The 19,586-nt window shown below is 35.0% G+C and overlaps 2 protein-coding genes across 4 annotated transcripts; one reads left to right on the forward strand and one right to left on the reverse strand.

Annotated features, from left to right (window-relative positions):
• The first annotated feature begins 1,251 nt into the window (after positions 1 to 1,251).
• LOC107015671 lies at positions 1,252 to 5,825 on the forward strand. Its single transcript, XM_015216002.1, has 2 exons — positions 1,252 to 1,631; positions 5,195 to 5,825. Exons 1-2 carry the CDS (start codon positions 1,449 to 1,451, stop codon positions 5,558 to 5,560), a joined length of 549 nt encoding a protein of 182 aa, XP_015071488.1. The 5' UTR covers positions 1,252 to 1,448; the 3' UTR covers positions 5,561 to 5,825.
• Positions 5,826 to 6,113: 288 nt separating this feature from the next.
• LOC107017703 (kinesin-like protein KIN-4A) lies at positions 6,114 to 17,493 on the reverse strand. Of its 3 annotated transcripts, none has more exons than XM_015217933.2 (26): positions 17,072 to 17,493; positions 15,947 to 16,093; positions 15,691 to 15,840; positions 14,689 to 14,942; positions 13,810 to 13,988; positions 13,610 to 13,734; positions 12,865 to 12,901; positions 12,142 to 12,233; positions 11,942 to 12,052; positions 11,701 to 11,814; positions 11,332 to 11,419; positions 11,045 to 11,172; positions 10,693 to 10,794; positions 10,492 to 10,602; positions 10,295 to 10,411; positions 10,141 to 10,221; positions 9,850 to 9,921; positions 9,254 to 9,347; positions 9,062 to 9,093; positions 8,874 to 8,971; positions 8,673 to 8,771; positions 8,305 to 8,526; positions 7,601 to 7,754; positions 7,045 to 7,191; positions 6,619 to 6,930; positions 6,114 to 6,544 (listed from the first exon to the last, which is right to left on the reverse strand). In XM_015217933.2, the coding sequence occupies exons 1-25, from the start codon at positions 17,198 to 17,200 to the stop codon at positions 6,703 to 6,705; spliced, it is 3,111 nt and encodes a 1,036-aa protein (XP_015073419.1). In that variant the 5' UTR covers positions 17,201 to 17,493; the 3' UTR covers positions 6,114 to 6,544; positions 6,619 to 6,702. The 3 variants fall into 3 exon arrangements, with proteins under 3 accessions (XP_015073419.1, XP_015073421.1, XP_015073420.1); XM_015217935.2 differs by having other exon boundaries at positions 11,045 to 11,157; positions 17,072 to 17,491; XM_015217934.1 differs by having other exon boundaries at positions 6,114 to 6,529; positions 17,072 to 17,200.
• Positions 17,494 to 19,586: the final 2,093 nt, after the last annotated feature.

Genomic DNA, 19,586 nt, shown 5'->3' on the forward strand with positions numbered 1-19,586 from the left:
TATTACAAATTGTTAATACTAGTAACACTTTGTGGGGCAGTGAATGAGATTATTGCTTTTCCCGAATGGACTCTACTGGTGCAAATTTAAATTTTTGAACTCAAATTATTATATCGAATAGATGAAAACCCCAAACGAAAATAACAAAATAGACATAACAATTGAAAGAAAAGAACTCATCCACTTTCACATGGTCCCTGTGCCACAAAATTATTACTAACGTGCTTGTAGTTTCTTTGTTAATTATATACCTTTGAATAGATTTTGATGTATGCCTGCAGGGAAACAACAGTCGAAATCAGAGTCATTCCATCCAATTTTACAAAAGAAGAAAAATTGGACCACAAACACCAGATACAACAATGCATCTGCAAAAAACTGGAAATAAGGTGCTTTGACTACTGTCCATTATTAATTTCTAAAAATTGTGAGTAAAATATCGTGACATTACTTGTTTGAATTATAATCAAACTTTTGGGACCAAAAGGTTAATCATAATTCAAATTGAGTCACGAGTTCAAAACTAGCTAGCAACCACCTCAAACTTTTTTCAAAGAAGTGTTAACAATCTCACACACATATATATATATATATATATATTTCCTTCTTTTTATCTACATGACCTTAAAGAGAGGCAACCAGCCCATAACTTTAATCAATGAAATGTCTTAATATTAGGGTATGTGGCTTTTATTTCTCGCTATAATCCGAATGAATTTTGAAATTTGAAACTCATTGAAATGGAATATGAGCCCAACACACTTTGAATGCGAAACTAAAATTCTAATAAGAATACACAAAAGAACTTATGAAATTGGTTTTGAATCTTCAACAACTTTTTGAATCCAATTAATTATTTCTTTGCTTGAAAACTCCAAAAATAATAATAATAATAATGAACTACATGAATCGTTCATTTGATTCCACTTATCATTCCTTCGAATTCTTATACCGTTTGCTAAAGTTGTACCATACTTTAGTCAAGTGATCTTGTTCCATGTTAAAAGAGTGGCTAGGTATTAATATGAACTTTTAAAATAGTGGTTAATATTTGATAGCAGGGCTTGGAAATGGATCTCTGTTTAGATGGTTATTACGTATTGTTTAATAATGTATTATATTGTATAGTACTTGTATATGAATGCAGTATTTATTGGACTTTATTTCGGTTGGGCCAAGGTGCTAAAAGCCCATCAATGAAAGGCCCAATATGTGTAGCAATCAGCCGAACGGGACGATGATAGAAGAGGCAGAGAGGAAAAAATGAATGTTGAGGGTGGGAAGGGGCAAATATTCCAGAAACTGCTAGAAATATCTGGTGGTCTCTTCGCCATTTCATCTTTCTCTAAAATCTCCAATCAAATACTAAACCCTTGAGTAGAACAAGAGTAAGAAATAGGAAAACTCCGGCGACGAAAGTAACAGATCGCAACTGTAACGGAAATGCCATGGACGATATAGATGCTGACATGATGGAGGCGGAGTCCACGGTGTCAATGGAGCCACCGGTACCGCCACCGTCACCGTCACTACTGCATTCAAGTTCAGACCAGGATGGCGCCATTAGAGGGATGCTCACTGTGGCTCGTCAGCTTATCGATCAAGGCAGGCCTTCTCAAGCTCTTCAAGCGGTAATCTCATTTCTCCCTACCTACAGCGTCGTTCTCCTGTAAAAAATTATTTGATTTTGAGTTCGTCGTTTAACTGAACATGATTGCTATCTTTTATTTGAATGCTAGATTTTTTGTGGTTGTTGGATTAAGTCTATGCCTACAAGCATCTATGTTCCCTCCTATCGACCTCTTTCATTTGCTCTGCATAATCGCCAGGAACTGATTATAATGGAGATTCTGGCATATCAGATATGTGAATATCACTAGGATCAAGGGCCTGTTTGCTTGGAAATATCTACCAGATTTAGTTTCAATTTTTTATTACAATTGTTATTCTGTTATTTAACAACAAATTCGTCATATGGAAGCTGATAGGTCCTAGTCATTATAGTCACTAATCTAAATAACATCAGATACTTAAATAATCCAAACCAGACAGATAATAAGTATACAGTGATAAATTGGATTTTAAAGGACTATTCATTTTCAAGGTATTGTTTCAAAGTCATCCTTCATCTGATCAGATTTTTAAGAATTGAAGTCATCTTTAGTGTCTTGGTTAAAGTGCAACGCTTTCTTTGTTGTTACATATAGGACCACTTTTTTCTTAATTGTACTTTCTTTATGTTGAACAAGGTGTCGGTAACAGACTTGTATCTTTCTATTTGTATAGGAATCTATCTGACAATTCATATCCTTGTGTTTTTTTTTGTTTGGATCGAGAATTATACTTTGTTATTATGTATGTCTAGTGTGCATAATTACATAAGCTTTGTGATTGCATGTATGTTTGTTACATCCTAATTCTTGGCTACACATTCTGATGTTCATAGAACACACAGGCAATGACATTATGAAGTTGTGTAAATGTTGCAAGAGTATTTTCGTAATAAGCATGAAAGAGATCCCACCTACCTATTGCGGGATCTAACACACACTATCCTGTAATGATTGTCAGTGAAGACTCGCTAAGAGCATAGCTGATAGGTCCTAGTCATTATAGTCATTAATCTAAATAACATCAGATACTTAAATAATCCAAACCAGACAGATAATAAGTATACAGTGATAAATTGGATTTTAAAGGACTATTCATTTTCAAGGTATTGTTTCAAAGTCATCCTTCATCTGATCAGATTTTTAAGAATTGAAGTCATCTTTAGTGTCTTGGTTAAAGTGCAACGCTTTCTTTGTTGTTACATATAGGACCACTTTTTTCTTAATTGTACTTTCTTTATGTTGAACAAGGTGTCGGTAACAGACTTGTATCTTTCTATTTGTATAGGAATCTATCTGACAATTCATATCCTTGTGTTTTTTTTTGTTTGGATCGAGAATTATACTTTGTTATTATGTATGTCTAGTGTGCATAATTACATAAGCTTTGTGATTGCATGTATGTTTGTTACATCCTAATTCTTGGCTACACATTCTGATGTTCATAGAACACACAGGCAATGACATTATGAAGTTGTGTAAATGTTGCAAGAGTATTTTCGTAATAAGCATGAAAGAGATCCCACCTACCTATTGCGGGATCTAACACACACTATCCTGTAATGATTGTCAGTGAAGACTCGCTAAGAGCATCTCTTTCGATGGATACAAATAGATTGCTAGATGTGATAATCACTTCATGGATAAGTTTTTATGAGTTTAGATGATTAAATAGGCATTGGCGTGAATGTGGTCAATGTATTCCAATACAGGTAGTGCGATGGTAAGACACTCTGTCACTGATACTTGACATTGCCTGTCAATTCCACTCCTTATGGCAATGAAGGATGAATACATGTTTAGTGGAGGAAAGATATGTAGATCAAATGTTACGTTATCATTAAACATTGTACCGCATTGTAACTTTGTAAGTTTGTTATTGGGATGTCCTGAACAGTGTCAATATAACTGAAGTACCAAATCTGTCACTCCATACTTTTTTTTGACATGGTAACAGATTGTGTATACAAATCAGCAGCGCTAAGGCTGGTATCCAAAAAAGTTTCAGCAGTGAAACTACATCCAAAAAAGTGAAATCAAAGACTCTCCCTATATTCTATCTCATCTTATAAGGGTCCTAGAATTTCCAAATAGAAACTGGGTCATCTATATATTCTGAACTGTATCAATAACAAAAAGTTAGAATGCAATTCATTTTAATCTTTTGTATTAATCTACTGTTGCCTTCAACCAGGAGTCTCTCTCCTTCCAAATGGTCCACCATATTACCGTCCGGACAATTCTCCATCTGTCTTTGTTTGTGCTGTCACCATCCTGTATTCAAGCTTATTAGAGCTTGTTTGTTCTTTCAGGCATAGTCCACCTTATGCCTCTGTAGCTGGCTACTTTACATTGAAGAAACAGATGGTAAATTGTCTCGGCATTTTAGAACAGCTTCTTTCACAACCAGCCAAGTGAAAAATAACCACTTTATAAGGAATTTTGAACTTCTAGATAAGCTTCCAAGGTAGAAAGCTGATCTGAGATCCCATTTGATTCATATCCTTATAGGCCTGCCTCTACATACTCTTTTCTGGGATATATAAGAAAGTCTTTTAGACTGTCTTTTTCAGTGACTTAAAGTTTAAGAAACAAAAAGTTTTTTGTAGTGGTGTTATTGTAAAATATGATTCAGTAGTGCACCACCTTGTGTTTTGGCCTACTTGGTATGTAACTATGTTTCATCTGAAATTTCTGATGAGTTGTATCTTGTATGGATTTTCTGCATTTCCTGTTTTCCTGATAAGTAACATGTATTTTCCCCATCGTTTTTATGGATCAGTTGAGCAGCATGAATAATGTAAAATTACATTTCTAGCTATTTTATCGGTAGAAATTGTCATTAGATGAGTGATAAGAAAATGAATCCTTTCCTTTTTTATAAACAATTAGTTACTCATGGAAAGTGCATTCAAATATGTAAAAAGTTATCATCTTATGTCAGTTTTAGCTGATTATAGCTGTTATCATCCGGGGATTAGTTCTAGTCTTGTAGCTTCTCCTTTAAACAATTTAGTATTGTGTTAACTATATGAGCAGTTTTTTTTATGACACTATATATAATCAGTTATGATTGAAAAAGCATGAAAATATGTAGCAATCATCTTATGTACGTATATGCCTGATTATACCTATAGACATCCTGGAAACAGATCTGGTCCTTTTAGCTTCCCCTTTCAACAACCTAGTATTGTGTTAAGTTTTAACTATGAATAATTAGTTACTTGTGTAAAATGCATACAAATATGTAAAAGCAATCACCTTATGCCTACAGGAATCAGATCTAGTTTGGTTTCTCTTTTCAACAATTTAGCATTGTGTTATAACTTATAACTGCATGTTGATTAAGCAAGTAAGCACCAATCAGGCTAAGGAGAACAAGAAATTCTGGTTAAAATAGCTAAATACTCAAAAACCAAGCAGACCTTTTAAAATTCATTTCTTAGAAAATTTTCCAAGAATTTGGTACTTTGTGTCTAGTTCAAGGGCCATCTGTTCTTTTAGCGATGCCTCGGGTATCATGAAAACTTTGCATTTTCTGCCAGTGTTCATGTAAATCTTGTACTAATAAAATATGGCAACAGGTGGTGACGGCCATGAGAACCAGAGGTGGTGAGCAGGCCATAATTCAAGCCCTTAATCGTGCCCAGGAGCTGTACAGAAATAAAGTACAGGCAAGTGTGGCTGCAGATGAGCTGGCTTCTTTGTTTGCTGAGTGTGCCATTGCTGAGGCCATCCCTACTATATCCCAACCTTCTGAACATAATACAGTGGATAAACCAATTGAAGTAGACGCTCATGGAACTTCAATACTATCTGAAACTGGCAGAAAACAGATAATGTTTGATGCATTCTCTGACGGAAGCAGCTTTGTTTGCCTACAATGTGGTGGTCTGGTTAGCACCCATCGCAAAGATGAACACTACTCATTCTGGTGTTGCAAAAATTGAGTTAGCTTTCAACTTGAATGTATTTTAGCCAGTGAGTTTCTCTAGTATTTGCTCTTGGCTCCAGATCTATGCTCTAACTAGGCATGTTGCTGTAAGCATTGCATGGTAGCTGGAGTAATGAATGCACAGGTCGCACTGAAAGTTGTATGGCTATAGATATTGACAATAGAAATGTATTCAGTTTCTTGGAGTATGTTGTGCACTTTGTACTATTCAAGATGTTTTGAAATAATTGAAGCATATCCTTATAGTGAGCTTGTAATCATGTTTTCCTCTTGAGACTTAGCATCATAATTTACTGTTTGCACCAATTGATTATGAGGACTACCGTTCTAGTGGCATAAAGGGTGACTTCCAAAACATATAATCAGCAAAAGAAGAGCAAAATATTAATGGAAATTTCTCTCGTGCATGCCAAAATAATAGATCTGTTGAAAAGACATATTAAGTTCGTTTTGGTAGCTTGGGCTAGGTAAACAAACTGTTCTTTACAACTCTTACACTCACAATGGAGATAACAAAAAGAAAGGATGAAAGAAATAGGCTCAGTAGCTACAGAAAATGCTGCATTTATATCATTACTTTAAACAAATCAATGTTATGTTTACACACAAATGTACATTACACATTTATCAAGAATGACACCAAAAAAAAAATCAAGGCAAAGGATCTTTTGACATTGCTTATGTGACCAGACGGAAGAATTCCTTCAATGTTATTTGCCAAAATGTATACACAAATCTTGACCTTGTCCTATAATCAATCTACCATTCATCATCCACCTTCTAAGTATTCTTCTGCAATTACTCAGGCAATCCTATGTAGCTTCAACATATTCACAAGATGCTGTTGATGAATAATCACGGTTTGGAAAAATTCAAAAATCTAACAATTCCCAACTAAAACCCACTCCTGTAAGAACACCTAAAACCAAAATCCCCTTCACAGCTCCACCACTTCAACTGCAACCTGCATATACAATACCTGTATTCAAAATTGCATTAACCCTTGAAGAAGTGGAAGAAATTTACAGTACAATTAAACAAAATACAACTTACCAGCACTTATTTCCAGTTTCTTCCTGTACCATGTGAAAGGGCTCAAAAGAGATCATAATAGAATATACAGTTGGCACAAATAAGCTAGCGACCATTTCTGCACATAATATCTGGCAGAGCCTGGGTACGAGGTCGTGACCTCATGATTGTTTCATCACTGTGTCTAATCCACTCAGAGAGTTTCCAAGGTTTTTGCCATTTCCATTTGAACTGTAATAGCCACTGATGATGACTTCTCTTCCACCTCCACAGCTTCCCACCTTGTCCTGCTACTGTTAATTTCTTCATTGTCAATTGGCCTAGTGGTACCATCTGCATCATTAGAGCTTGCTTATTATCAGCAGCCATTTCTTTGTTAATCATGCTAACTTAGAGTTAGACAACTGTCAAACTGTCAAAGAAGAAAAAGTAAAATATTAAAGCAACCTTTCGTGTTTGATCCATAAAGGCTGCTGCTTCTCTGACTGACGCATTAGCAATGCCAGCTGAATATTTGAGTTGTTTTTGTGCTGGTACAGGGATTGGAGATGGTGGACCACTCATTTCGTCAACAAAGTGTTTGTTAGAGTTACCCTGTTTCACGTTACAACATCATCAGTGTAAGAAAATGTAAAATACAAGACACCCACTAACAGTAACAGCTCTAAAAAGGAAACTAAGATCAGAACAAATCCATTTTGATTTTGTCGACAGATGTATTACTCAAGGACAGTTAAAGCGTATGCATAAACAACACCAAATAGAGTTCTATTTCAGGATGATTGCAGAAAAAAAAAACTTTGACAGATGTGGATCTGAACATGAGCACTTAAAGTTAGGAAGTAAATAACCAGATAGCATACAGAAAATCTCAATCAGCCATGTATTGCAAACTCACAATGCATTATTTAAGGACTTGCATGCTCCCTTAAAAAAGTAAGATCTAAAACACTTGATTTATGATTTGGGACAAAAGAAAAAATACAAGCGAGTATGATCCTACCGAAGCTGGGGAAGACAATGCAACTGAAACAGCTTGCTTAAGCTCCTTCTCAACTTCCTTTCTCCTAATTTCACTCTGCCGCAATAGACCAATGAGTTCTTTCATCTGCTCTTTCATTTCCTTGATCTCAAGCTCCTTCTCCCAAAGTTGGCATCTGGATGAAATAATGAGAGTTAAGGCAAAGAAAAACCCCACAGACTGCCACAAAATAGAACTAAAGATTATGCATCGACAAATTTTCCTTGTAGTTAATAGCTAGACATCATGTCAGAAACCTTCAAGAATTCGTACGAATTGTGAGGTGGAAGTTGTTAACTGGAGTATCGTAGACACTTTTTCTTAAGAAAATCTTCTGTCCTCCTTTTTGTCTTTTTGACTGGGACGATGTGAAAGTTTACATCTGTGTGAACATAGGGATTCGAGGGTACTTTCAAAGGTAAAGATGAGGCTGCTTACCTTTTCGCTACCCCACTTCTATTACCATTTGATGTCCCCAACTCACTGAGATCCAAAATCTTTTGCCTAACTTTCACTATTGGACTCAAGACACACCTAATCCACTGCTAAGCTCAAACGATCTTTCTCTAGCTAGTGTTTAAGATAATTTAAGTCGCACTAATGAGCATACAAAGTCTAGCCATCTTTACTTATGAAGTTTCGACCAAGCTTCATATTACAAGATACAAGACACATCAGAAGAATACCTTGTATCTGCAAGAGAATTGAACATATATTGGAGTAAACTTTTTGCATCCCCCATCGAGCGTAGTTGGTTCCAACGCCCACGATTGCTAAAGGCACGCTCTCGTTCTTCTGCTTCTGAAAGTTGTGAAGCCATTGCAACTAGGGAATTGGATGAAATGCCTAACATATTCTCTAGAGAAGCAATTCGTGCCATTCTAGCATTTGGCGACATTGAAGATGCCCTGAACAGATAACCACAAATAGAAATCCATTAGACTGAACTTTCTTTAGAACTTTAATGTTTTCTTTTAGTGCTACTTAGGCTGCACTTTGGAGATACTGAATCCATTATTGGCAGATAGAATAGAGATGCATTCAGTATATGTACCTAGAGAAACCATTTTTACCCCTTGGAGGACTCAGTCCTTTTGAAGCAAATTCATCAACTTGTTTCAAAACTGCTAGCTCTTCACCAAGTGCGGCTCGTCTGAGATGAAAAGAAACCATTTCAAAAAAGCAACCCAGAATATGTTAAGTGTGCACACATTAAGAGAAGATTAATTTAGGTAAAATAAGTTTTGTTACATACACTTGACTTTGCTTCTCATACTCATGACGAACTTCATGAACATTCACCATCACTTCAAGCTCATGATCAAGCCAACGTTGCAACGATTTCTCATTGCTCTGAATACAAAAGATACTTGACTAAATTATTTGATCAAATAGGTACAAAAACAAAAGTCCATTAGAGTCCAAAAGGAACAAGATTGGTACCTGTCCATTTGCTACATGGCCATTGCTAGTAACTGCATGATAAACAGAACATTAGTAAGTTGAACAAATTAAAATGCTAAGACTAGCATAAATCAGTGGAACCTTTTATGAGAGAATATATTTTTAATAGAAATAGAATTCACCAGTAATCCACAAAAAAGGCATCAGATAAAAGCTAAATATAGTGCAAACCTGAGTTCTCGCGACCTGAAGATTTACGCGCTTCTAGCAATTCTTTTAGTCTCTTAGTTGCCATAGCAGCCTCCTCCGTCTTTCTTTGAAGAACCTGAAATAAATCCATGATGCCATATAACATTCAGATATTGACTGTGATCACCTACTAGCACGAGCTTGACTCTTGTGCACGTTATTCTAGTAAGCCATCAATTTATGTTAGCCATTTAACAAAAGCTGTCAAAGGTACAATAGCTACAATTGGGCAGGAGGTGTACTGTTTCCTCTCTAATAAACGCTGCATTTTGTTTGAGCTAGGTCTTCAAGAAATACAAGTTCTGTTCTGAACTTGTGATCAAAGTAAAAAAAAATTCAAGAAACAAGATTTTTTCTACTCTGCTACAAATAGATGTTCAAGTGGCTGAATTTTTCTTCAAGGATCAAATCAAATGCTCAATTACACATATCCATTTCATCAAGTAGAATTGTAGCATTTAAAGACATATTGTTTTTTGGACGTCACAACTAGAATGTACGTCAAGTGTCTCTTCACTAAAACAGTTGGAGAAGAATGAAAGACAATGCAAGGACATAGAGGAACTTAAAATGCTCACCATCTTTTGTCGTTGATTTAAAGCTAGCAATTTATGTCTCTCATACTCATTCCTTCTTCCTTCCTTCTTTAACTGCATTCCAAAGAAATTATTGTTGGTTAACAACATAAAGTAGAGTCTCATTCAGAATGAATTGCATTTGCCTCATGAGTGTTGTGCATAAAGAGAAGACTGTTGCGAAAACATGTATATCACTGAAATAGCAGGAACGTCATCCCTTTGAGATAATGGCTATCCACCATACTATAAGACGAAGAACGGTTGATGAAAAAAGTAATCGCAGGAAACTACCTGCAGTAACTCTTTCTCCCGCGATGCCTTCCACTGACGAAATTGTTCAGCCTCTTGTTTAATTTTATGCTGCAACTGTACCTATAAAAGGGAAGAATATAAGTTGCACATAGTGGTGCAAATGGTGTTAATCAAAGAAGAAATGAGAACCAACCTTCTGTGCCTTGATTGATTGTATCTCATCTTGCAAGCGCTTTGCTGCATCATCACTCTTCTGTTTTTGCTTTAAAAGCTGAACCTGGTTCTCTTGTTTTTTCTTAAGATCTTGTATCTGTCAGCAACATGTTATAGATATTAGATTTAACCATGACACTCATGTCTATACAACGGACATGGTACAATTGAGCAGACCTGTGCTTCAAGGGACTTTAGTTTCTGGGAATGTGTATCTTGCAATTTTATTGCTTGTCCATCATTATTGGCAAGGTTTTCAACCTCAGCTAATAATCTATCTCTCTCTAGCTGCATCAAAAGTTCAGTTCAAAACAGGGACAATCACTTTGACAAGCTCAGATGACAATTTGTGATAGTATTTTCATTGCTTTTTATTACCTGCACTGCTCTTTTCTCCTCTTCAAGTTCCAAAAGTTTCTTTCCAAAATGTTGCTTCAGAGCCATGGTATTATCAGAGCCTCCATAAAGTTTCATTTCAGACTGAATCGATACACAGATATATACATCAAATCACCACATGGATCAAAGACAGGAAAACAAGCAACCAGAGAAGGTTATATCTAACAGAAATGCACAACCAAGACCATGTTTAAATTCCATATTCACAATTAAATATTTTTGATGAATAACTATATTCACAATTAACTGCAAGTAAACCAAATACCAAACATCTAAACACGAGTTTATTACATCAAAAGACAAAACCATTAAGCGCAAGAGTCTGCCTTACCTCCTTCTGCTCTAAGCGCCTATTTAATTCGTTCAGTTCTTTGTCCATTGAATCTTGCAGGAGGGTATGTTCCCACTCTTTTGCTGCTTCGTCATCCATATCTCCTGAATCACCTGGAAGTACAGAGACTGGCTCCAAATCAGAATATTGAACTGCTTAGATATTTAGGTTTTAAATTCTTTAAGACAATGAAAATGGCTTTCTTATCCAGAAAACGTCCCAGTCCGAAACATACTAATCGGGATGTAAACCTCATCGAAAAGTGTCAAAAGTTGAGAATGGCGTACCATTTTCACTCATTGGATAGTCAGATGGTTCTATACTTTGCAAGCCCCTTTTGAGACCTTCGCTTTTTACTGAAAAGACACCATTAGCCTGAAATCAAGATGAAGATTCTGTTATGCAACTAAGTTGGAGTACCGTTTCTCTTTCTTTTTTTATATAACCAAGAATCTCCGCTGATCAGTGCCCCCCCCCCCCCCTTTCTCAAATTAAATACCAATTACCAAGCTTTTATCTGCAACAGGGTTCAACCATGATGTGCACTTACCCACACATCACAAGCTGAACTCTTACCACTAGACCAAAGCCCTGGAGGCATGATAGATCCTCTTTCCTAAAATGGGTTCTATGAATGTGGGAAGAACAATATATACCTTCACTTCTGCCCCACACTGCTCAGTGCCAGAGCCTCTTCTGCGGTACTCATGCAATTCTCGACTTAGCTCCTCATTATTAGCTTCAAGCCATGAAATTCTATCCTTGAGAACCTACACGAGAAATTTCCAATTACACCTCATTGTCATTTAGTGAAGACCGAAGACTATCCATGGCTTGATTTAATATTTAGAAAGGTTTATTGTTGACATCAACACCCGGAGCACAACAAAAAGTGACCTGAATTTCATCAGAAGAAGCACCTCCCCCACGGGCGCAGAGTTCTGCCTGCAAAAACTCTAGTTGTTGCCGCATCTTCAGCATCTCACTAGATACAGGATCTCGATTGATCTGCACAAGGTTTAGGGAGAAACTACTTAGGATTCTTGATCCAGAAATGACAAGAAGAAACATGAAATAAGATTTGTCATCAGACTTACAACTGGCTTGTTCTGAATATTGCGAGCCCGATTTGCATATTTAAGAGTGTTCAGAGTTTCTTCCGCATTTATATCAGCAGGACTAATGCATGCTGGAAAACACATAAACTGGACATAAGCAAGAACATAGAAGGAATCTACTTGTCGCCAGAACAAGACATAGCAGCATCTCAAAGATCGTCAAAAAGAAGGCTATCTAATAAAATTCAAAGATACAATTACATAATTTTAACTTAGATAAGCTTAATTTCGTTCTTCCACAGACCACTTTTATTTCCTTTGTTTTTCTCCTTTAAACTGACAACAGGAAGATGTTTGGAATAAGATTGTTACATGTGCCAGACAAATACACCTCATGAGGTGTCCCAGAACAACAGTACTTTGACTTCCTCACTGTGACCTCCGCCTATCACCCACCCACAGCCTAACAGGCTCAAAAGCAATGGGAGTTATATGTTCATTATATAACATCACCTCAAGAATGACAAACTACCTACTAGAAAATCTCCACACTTGTGCATTTGGCTGTTTAGAATGGTTTATTCTAGATTCAGAAGAAAGAACATAGTTGGTATCACTATGTCATGATCACAGTGCTTTAATTGGAAAGATCCAAGTGTAGAGACGTTCAGACTTCAGTGAAAATGAAACATAAAAAAGTTGTTTCACTGTGATATTCAATCAATTCAAAATAGAAAGAATAAGTTGTTAAACTGGAATTACCTATCATGACTGTCCGACTGTTACCGCCAAGGGAATCCTGTCATTTCCAGAAACTCTTAATTTTAAAAAAATCAACAAAGAACTCAATCAACAGACAACAAAATAAATCAACAAGAGAAAAACAGAAACGAAGTCAATTCAAAAAATGAAGATTTAGCCAAATCTTAAAAGTATCAAGCGCCCTAATATGATATTGTTGCCAAACTCAGTCCCACAATTTTTTGTTCATTTCCTCTCCACAAAGATGACTTCTTCTTTCATGTGATAGATTCTCCAGTGAGAAAACTTATAACTAAGATCAACTGACGTTTTACTGTTACACAATAAAGAGTATCAAGGATTTCAGGAGCACCTTTCAATATTAGAAGTCAGATTACAGCACTGGGAAAAGGTTGGACTTTTTTATATTGGCCATTGGAAAGATTTTGAAGAAACCATTTATAAATATTGCATCATAACTATTGATAAATTGAGAAGCAAAAGGTGTCCGTGATGTCAATGACCACTTTAACACCAAAAAGTGCAAAGAGAACTCATTTGATCAAATGAAACAAGAGGTAGTTTTGCATTATTTTGATCAAATGAGTTGTCACACACGTTCACAGTTTCAGCATACAGTACACAAATGAGGAGATGCTCAGACAGAAATAACATGTTTTTCCCATTTCTTAGAACTGATTCTTCTCATGCTCAGTATAATAATGACATGATGTAGTATTGGAATAACCTAAAACCTGAAACCAACCTGCAATAGCCGAGTGAGTTTACTGTCTCTATATGGAACATGGACGCCTTCTTTCCTCTTTTTCTCATCTCCAAGTGCACTAATAACATTCCCAAGTGCAAGAAGGCCTCTATTAATGTGAACTCCTGCAATGGAAAATAGGTCAACAACCATCATGCAAGAGACACTTTCAAAACAAGCAAGAATGTCAAAACAAGAACCTTCTTTAAAACGGAGACCGTCTGATCCTGTTCGTTTAGCTCTCTCTGAACCAGCAAGATCTACCAAATGCAGCTTAGCACAAAGATATTCTTCAGTCATGCATTCATTGCTATTGCCATCATTAGAACCGGTCTTGCGCATCTGCTCCATTGAAATGGTGAATATGGCATGAGAGCGACTGAAAAGTGAAAGCAAAAGGGAGATAAAGTTATCTCATCTTGTAGTATAAATGTTTTAAAAAAATTCATCAGAAAGAATGCATCTTCATGAGTCAATAATCAATCCTTTCAGGATTCAAGCAACAACTGGGTTTAATAACTCTTGCAATTAGTTTGCATGAGTTCTTACATTCGATTTTACAAATTCAAGTGTCAAAAGTATTATTTGTTGAAACATTTTCTTTCTTACCAAAGGAGAAAGTCCATTAGTAAATTGGAACATCAGAAATTTGAATCAAATCATCATGTGATATACAACAGCTGTATTAGTTAAACGTCATGGAAGCAAGTACCTAAAGAAGCTAAAAGACATGTTCTCTGCAAGGCTTCTTCAGTTTAATAGCTTCATTGACTTACCAATAAGAAATAAACGTAGATTAATCAACTTGCAGAAAAAAGATTCATAGTAGTAAGAGCAAACGTGCAATAAATTACCATCTTCGCTTCAATGGAATTTACTATTCTTAAGTTACTTTCCTGCCTAATATTCTATGAAGTAACACATTAAAAAAGAGAAATATAACTATAAAAAGAAAATATTTAATGTCAACCTTTATTCTTTCTAAATTTTGGAGTTCAATGTGAGAATCTATCATATGTCATACAAAAACAAGAAAAGGAGTAAAACAGTACACTCTATACAATTAACTACATTCCAACCTGGATTGGTTATTCATGTTTGTACTGCCTGTGGCTCTGCTAAGTGATCCTTGCTCCAGACAGTCTGCCATTTCTTTGAGTGTTCTTACACTGCGTTCGGTGGATCCTGCCAATGTAATAACACCATTTGAAGATTCGCGAATTTGTATTGGGGGTTTCCCAGGAATAGTTACTTTTCCATTGTGTCCATTTGCTGACTCTGATTTGTTCACAGACACAGAATCCAGCAAATCTCGTACTTCTTCTTTGTGTATCTGTAAAAGGAATTATCTTAATAAATATGTTACATAATTACTGTCACAAGTATGCATAATGTTATTCAAATGGAAAGCATGTCCAGAGGAGGTTTGTACAAAGAACCACATGATAGAGGAAAATGTTTGTCCAAAAATAGTTTGATCGTAGAAACTAGAAACGGTGTTTGATCAGTCTATACGTTCAAAGTGAAGAGAACTGAAAGCAGATTATAGTGTGATGCTGCATTGACAAGAAACTTCATATTGAAAGAACTAACACAATCTCTAGTATCGCCAAACTAAAAGAAGTCGGGAAAATGCATAACCCATGTGCAGAGTTGCCACCACGTTTCTCATCCATCTATTTCAATTAAGGATGAGAGCATGTAAATGTAGCTAGAATTTGGACTTAACATACAGTTTTGAGTCCATCATGGAAGTATAATCCTACTATGGCTAAAAGAAGACCTTGTGTTCAATTAACAAAGTCACTTGGTTTTCTTATATGATCAATTACTCCTTTAGTGATCTCAACTACACCAAAAACAATAACGCAGTAATTTAGGGAACATGAGATTCGTCTACTAGATGCTTTGGTTTCAAAAGCAATTTGCTTGGACAAAATACTCATCGGTAACTAAAATGCTTACAGCCTCAACAAAATGAAAAGGGAATCAAATGAAAATTTGTAAGGGCACACCACACATATAGGTTAAGATTTAAGTTAACTTTAAATAGTACAGAGAAAAGAAATGAGAAAGTAAACCTCAATGAAAGACACATGCAACTGGAACTCTGCCTGATTCTTCGAGGTCTCAATCTTGTTGAACAAAGAATTCATAACATGGGGAATTAGTCCAGTTTGAAAACCATCTTTGAAACCAGTTCCCATGGTGTATGTTTTGCCTGAACCTGTCTGCATTTTGTTGAAATGTAAATTGAAAGAATAAGGAAACAAATGGCAAACTTAACTGTAGCCTTTATTACAGACCCACACTTCTAGTATTACCAAAATGATTTACCTGGCCATAAGCAAGAACAGTGGCATTATAACCTTGAAACAGACCATCAACAAGAGGAGCCACACACTCTTGATACATGGCAGTTGAGGGAGAAGCTGTGCTCCCGTAAACATGATCAAAAGTAAAGGAATGTGTACCAATTTGCACCTGCATGCCCACCAATTATCAACCTTACTGTCAATTTAAATCAGCAACAACATCAACTACTCAGTGTAATCCCACAAAGCGAGGTCTCGGGAGCATGGAGTGTACACAGACCTTACCCCTACCTTGGAGGTAGAGAGGTATTTCCGACAGACCCTCAGCTCAAGGGAAAAGAACGGTCCAAAAAAAAGAAAAACGGAAATGAAGAAGCCATGACTCAATAGAAAACGGCACCACATTAAACAACAAAAACAAGATAACTTCTCAGACTTAAAGGGGGAGGATTTGGAGAAAGTGGAATCTGTAGTTTACGAGCTACGACTAAAAAAAATGTAACCTTTTCGCATCAAAACTATTAGCTCCACAAGGGAATTAGTTAACATGCATGATTCTTTTTGGAAACAATAATCTTCAATCAGGTGAATTATATTGCATTTGCTACACAGCTGAAAAATACAAAATCATGAAGAAAAGGTCAATCACAGATCTAAATGAAACACAAAATCTCAGTGAAAGCAAACTAATATTCTAGTCTTTGTATGAACCCCAGATAGCAAGCACCAAAGAAATTCTTTTTCCCCAATTTTAATTCTCAAACAAAAATTCTTCTTCCCCAATTTAGAATAACACTAGAATTAACCAAACACAATCAAACAAATCAAAGTAAATTCGACTAGCTTTCTGCAATCAAGCTGATTAACAGTTCAATTCTTCACCATTTTAGCACACACTATTCATCAACCATTGGGCTATCAATAAAATCAGAGTAAAAACTCCGATCACACCAACATGCAGAAACCATTAACTTAAAAACCTTTAATAGAGCTTCATTATCACACAATAAGATCCAGATCTCCAAAAAAACAACACCAAGTTGAGAATCAAAAAGCTAAAAACAAAGTCCAAAAAAATGCTGAAACCCAGTAGACTAAAAAGTCCAAAAATGTTGAATCAGAGAATGACATTACAGTATTACAGTACCTGTGGCTTCCCATGGACCACAGAAACACAATCTTTACAACCCTGAAGCTTCTCATCTCCAATAAGTGGCCTTATATGAACAGCTACTTTAACACAACAATCCTCCCCAGCCCCAGGAGAAGTTTCCATAGCAAATCTTCAACAACCAAAAAAAAACAGAGAAAGTAGTAATGAAGGTTTGTGGGTAGGGAAAAAAACAGTTAGCTTAGAAGATTTTTTTCACGGAATTGGAAAGGAAGTTTTAAGGGACCAGAAAGTGATGCAGCAGCAGCAGCAACAAAAACAACAGCTATAAGAGTCGGTGATAAAGAAAAACAGAGAGAAAAATGAAGAAATGAGAGAGAAAGGGTAGTTGAGGAAAATGGAGAGAGAGAAGAGCAATGGAGGAGTATATCACAAGATGGAGATTGCGACTGTGGCTGTAGGTGTTAGTAGTGTAACAGCAACAATGACAACAACCACTAACATAACATGTTTTTTTTTAATTATTTTGTTGCCTCACTTTATTACTTTTCACATTGATTTACATACCAATAATTAAAAATCTATAATCTTTTCATTATGGTATATTATTTATTTTTTTTATCATAATATATGTAATCAGATTGCAGAAATACATATAATGATAAAAATAGGCTTAGTAAAAATATTAGAATTTTGTATCAAATTAAGTCATGATTAATTAAGAGATTTCGGATCCGGTTCTCCTAAGGTACGGAGTCGTCTTTGTTAGGAAGTGTTTTTCATCGATATAGAACATTCCAACGCGAATCTGGATTTAGTCACTAAAATAATACTTAAACGTGCTATTTTACTTTGCCTCAATTGATAATTATGTCCTCCAACTTTGAATGTATCATACTGAGAATTCACATTCTACTTGTGTATCTTGTGCATTATGTCACATAGGTCATGCATGTTTATTTGTTTAATTTTATATAAGTTTAAGTGTCTTATTTATAGAAATTAAAAATTCATAAAAATAAATATCAAAGTCAAGTTTAAAAACACACTTATACATTATATCTAAAATATATGATCTCCTTTGATGATACGTTTCAATAAATCGTAAAATCTGAGACATGTTTTTTGGAGCCTTTACTATGTTTATTATTTTTTTTTAATTTTATTGGTTGTTGGAGTCTTGGTGTTTACTACTAGAAAGAGTGCACTGTGCACAGGAGCCCAGACGGTTCATGGGTTCAATGCTTACATGTCAGAACTCCATTAAGACTTATAAACTACTCTTTCCCAAAATACCCTTGGCGGCTTACTCAACGGCCTCTTTCTCATTTCCCGTCAAAAACAGTTGTCCCTTACACTTTTGTTCGTTATTCTATCAACTCTCCCCATTTTTATTATCTTATTTTTCTTTTTTATTAAATTATCTGAGGATCCTAGTGTCGTGATGAGATTATTTCATGGTAAATTGGAGATTTTAAGTTTGAATTATTAATATGGAGAAAATATTTTTAAAAGTATTATCTCCAAATAGACTATATTATGCGTTAATTTGAATTTAATCGAAGCTTCGAGTATGAACATTGGAGGAGAAACAAAAAAAATAACATTTCATAGATAATGTTAATGCTTTTTTTTGTTTTAAAAAAATGATATAGTTTAACTTCACGTAGAAATTGAAATTAAAGTGTTACAAAAAAAAATTATAATTCATTTTAAATCAAACTAAAAAAAAAAAAACAATTATTTTTTAGAAGGAAATATTATACTCACAAATATATACACACATTACATATAGTAATAACTAATAAATACTCAAATTTTGAATATAAATCTTCAAAATTAATCAAATTAGATAAAATGTGTTTTACATCATAATACAACACTCCCCAAAATAAATCTAAATTAAATTCGAACCTTAGATGTATTATGTTGAAAAAGAAAACTAAAAGAGTTTGAAAAATACTTTAAGTTTGATCGAAATTGTTGTCACGATATCAAATTTTACGAAAGATCTTTTATCCTATGCATTATTTAATAGTATATTTTAAAAGTATATATTTGTTCATATAAATACGTTACTATTTATAATTATGTACTATTTTTAATATTTACGTAAATTTATATATATCTTTAAAATATATTAGTAAATAATATAAAAAAATAAAATTTCAATATATTTCAGATTTTTTTTTCGAAAAAAAAAAAGTTGCATCACAAGCACAGCGCGAACCACGTGATATATGGAATCGTATACGATTACAAGGAAGATGTTGTTTTAATTTTCTTTTGCACGAGCATGCCTAGTTGGGTTCGTGTTTTTTTATATTCTATACTTTACTTTATTATTTTCTTTCATTACTCCTATATTTTTATTATTTTAATAAAGAATCGTCTACCATCCTATTAATTAAGTGGGGCTTGAAAATTCTATTAGCTAGGATCACTAGGGTGGTGGAGGGGGCAAATAAGTTGTAAGGGTGATTAGTTAAATAATTAACCAAAATATTGTGTTCTGAATATATTATAAAAATATTATTGTTTTGTCTGTTGG

The sequence above is a fragment of the Solanum pennellii genome, chromosome 4 (genome assembly GCF_001406875.1).
Source record: "Solanum pennellii chromosome 4, SPENNV200".
In the NCBI taxonomy this organism is placed as follows: Eukaryota; Viridiplantae; Streptophyta; class Magnoliopsida; order Solanales; family Solanaceae; genus Solanum; species Solanum pennellii.

Bases quoted from the DNA above. Each gene is read 5' to 3' on its own strand.
- LOC107017703 (XM_015217933.2), bottom strand. From the start codon at position 17,200: ATGGAAACTTCTCCTGGGGCTGGGGAGGATTGTTGTGTTAAAGTAGCT. The intron at 16,094-17,071 runs GTACTGTAATAC...GTGGGCATGCAG, and splicing joins TGGTCCATGGGAAGCCACAG to GTGCAAATTGGTACACATTC. The intron at 11,815-11,941 runs GTCACTTTTTGT...TTTCTCGTGTAG, and splicing joins CTTCTTCTGATGAAATTCAG to GTTCTCAAGGATAGAATTTC.
- LOC107015671 (XM_015216002.1), top strand. From the start codon at position 1,449: ATGGACGATATAGATGCTGACATGATGGAGGCGGAGTCCACGGTGTCA. The intron at 1,632-5,194 runs GTAATCTCATTT...ATATGGCAACAG, and splicing joins CTTCTCAAGCTCTTCAAGCG to GTGGTGACGGCCATGAGAAC.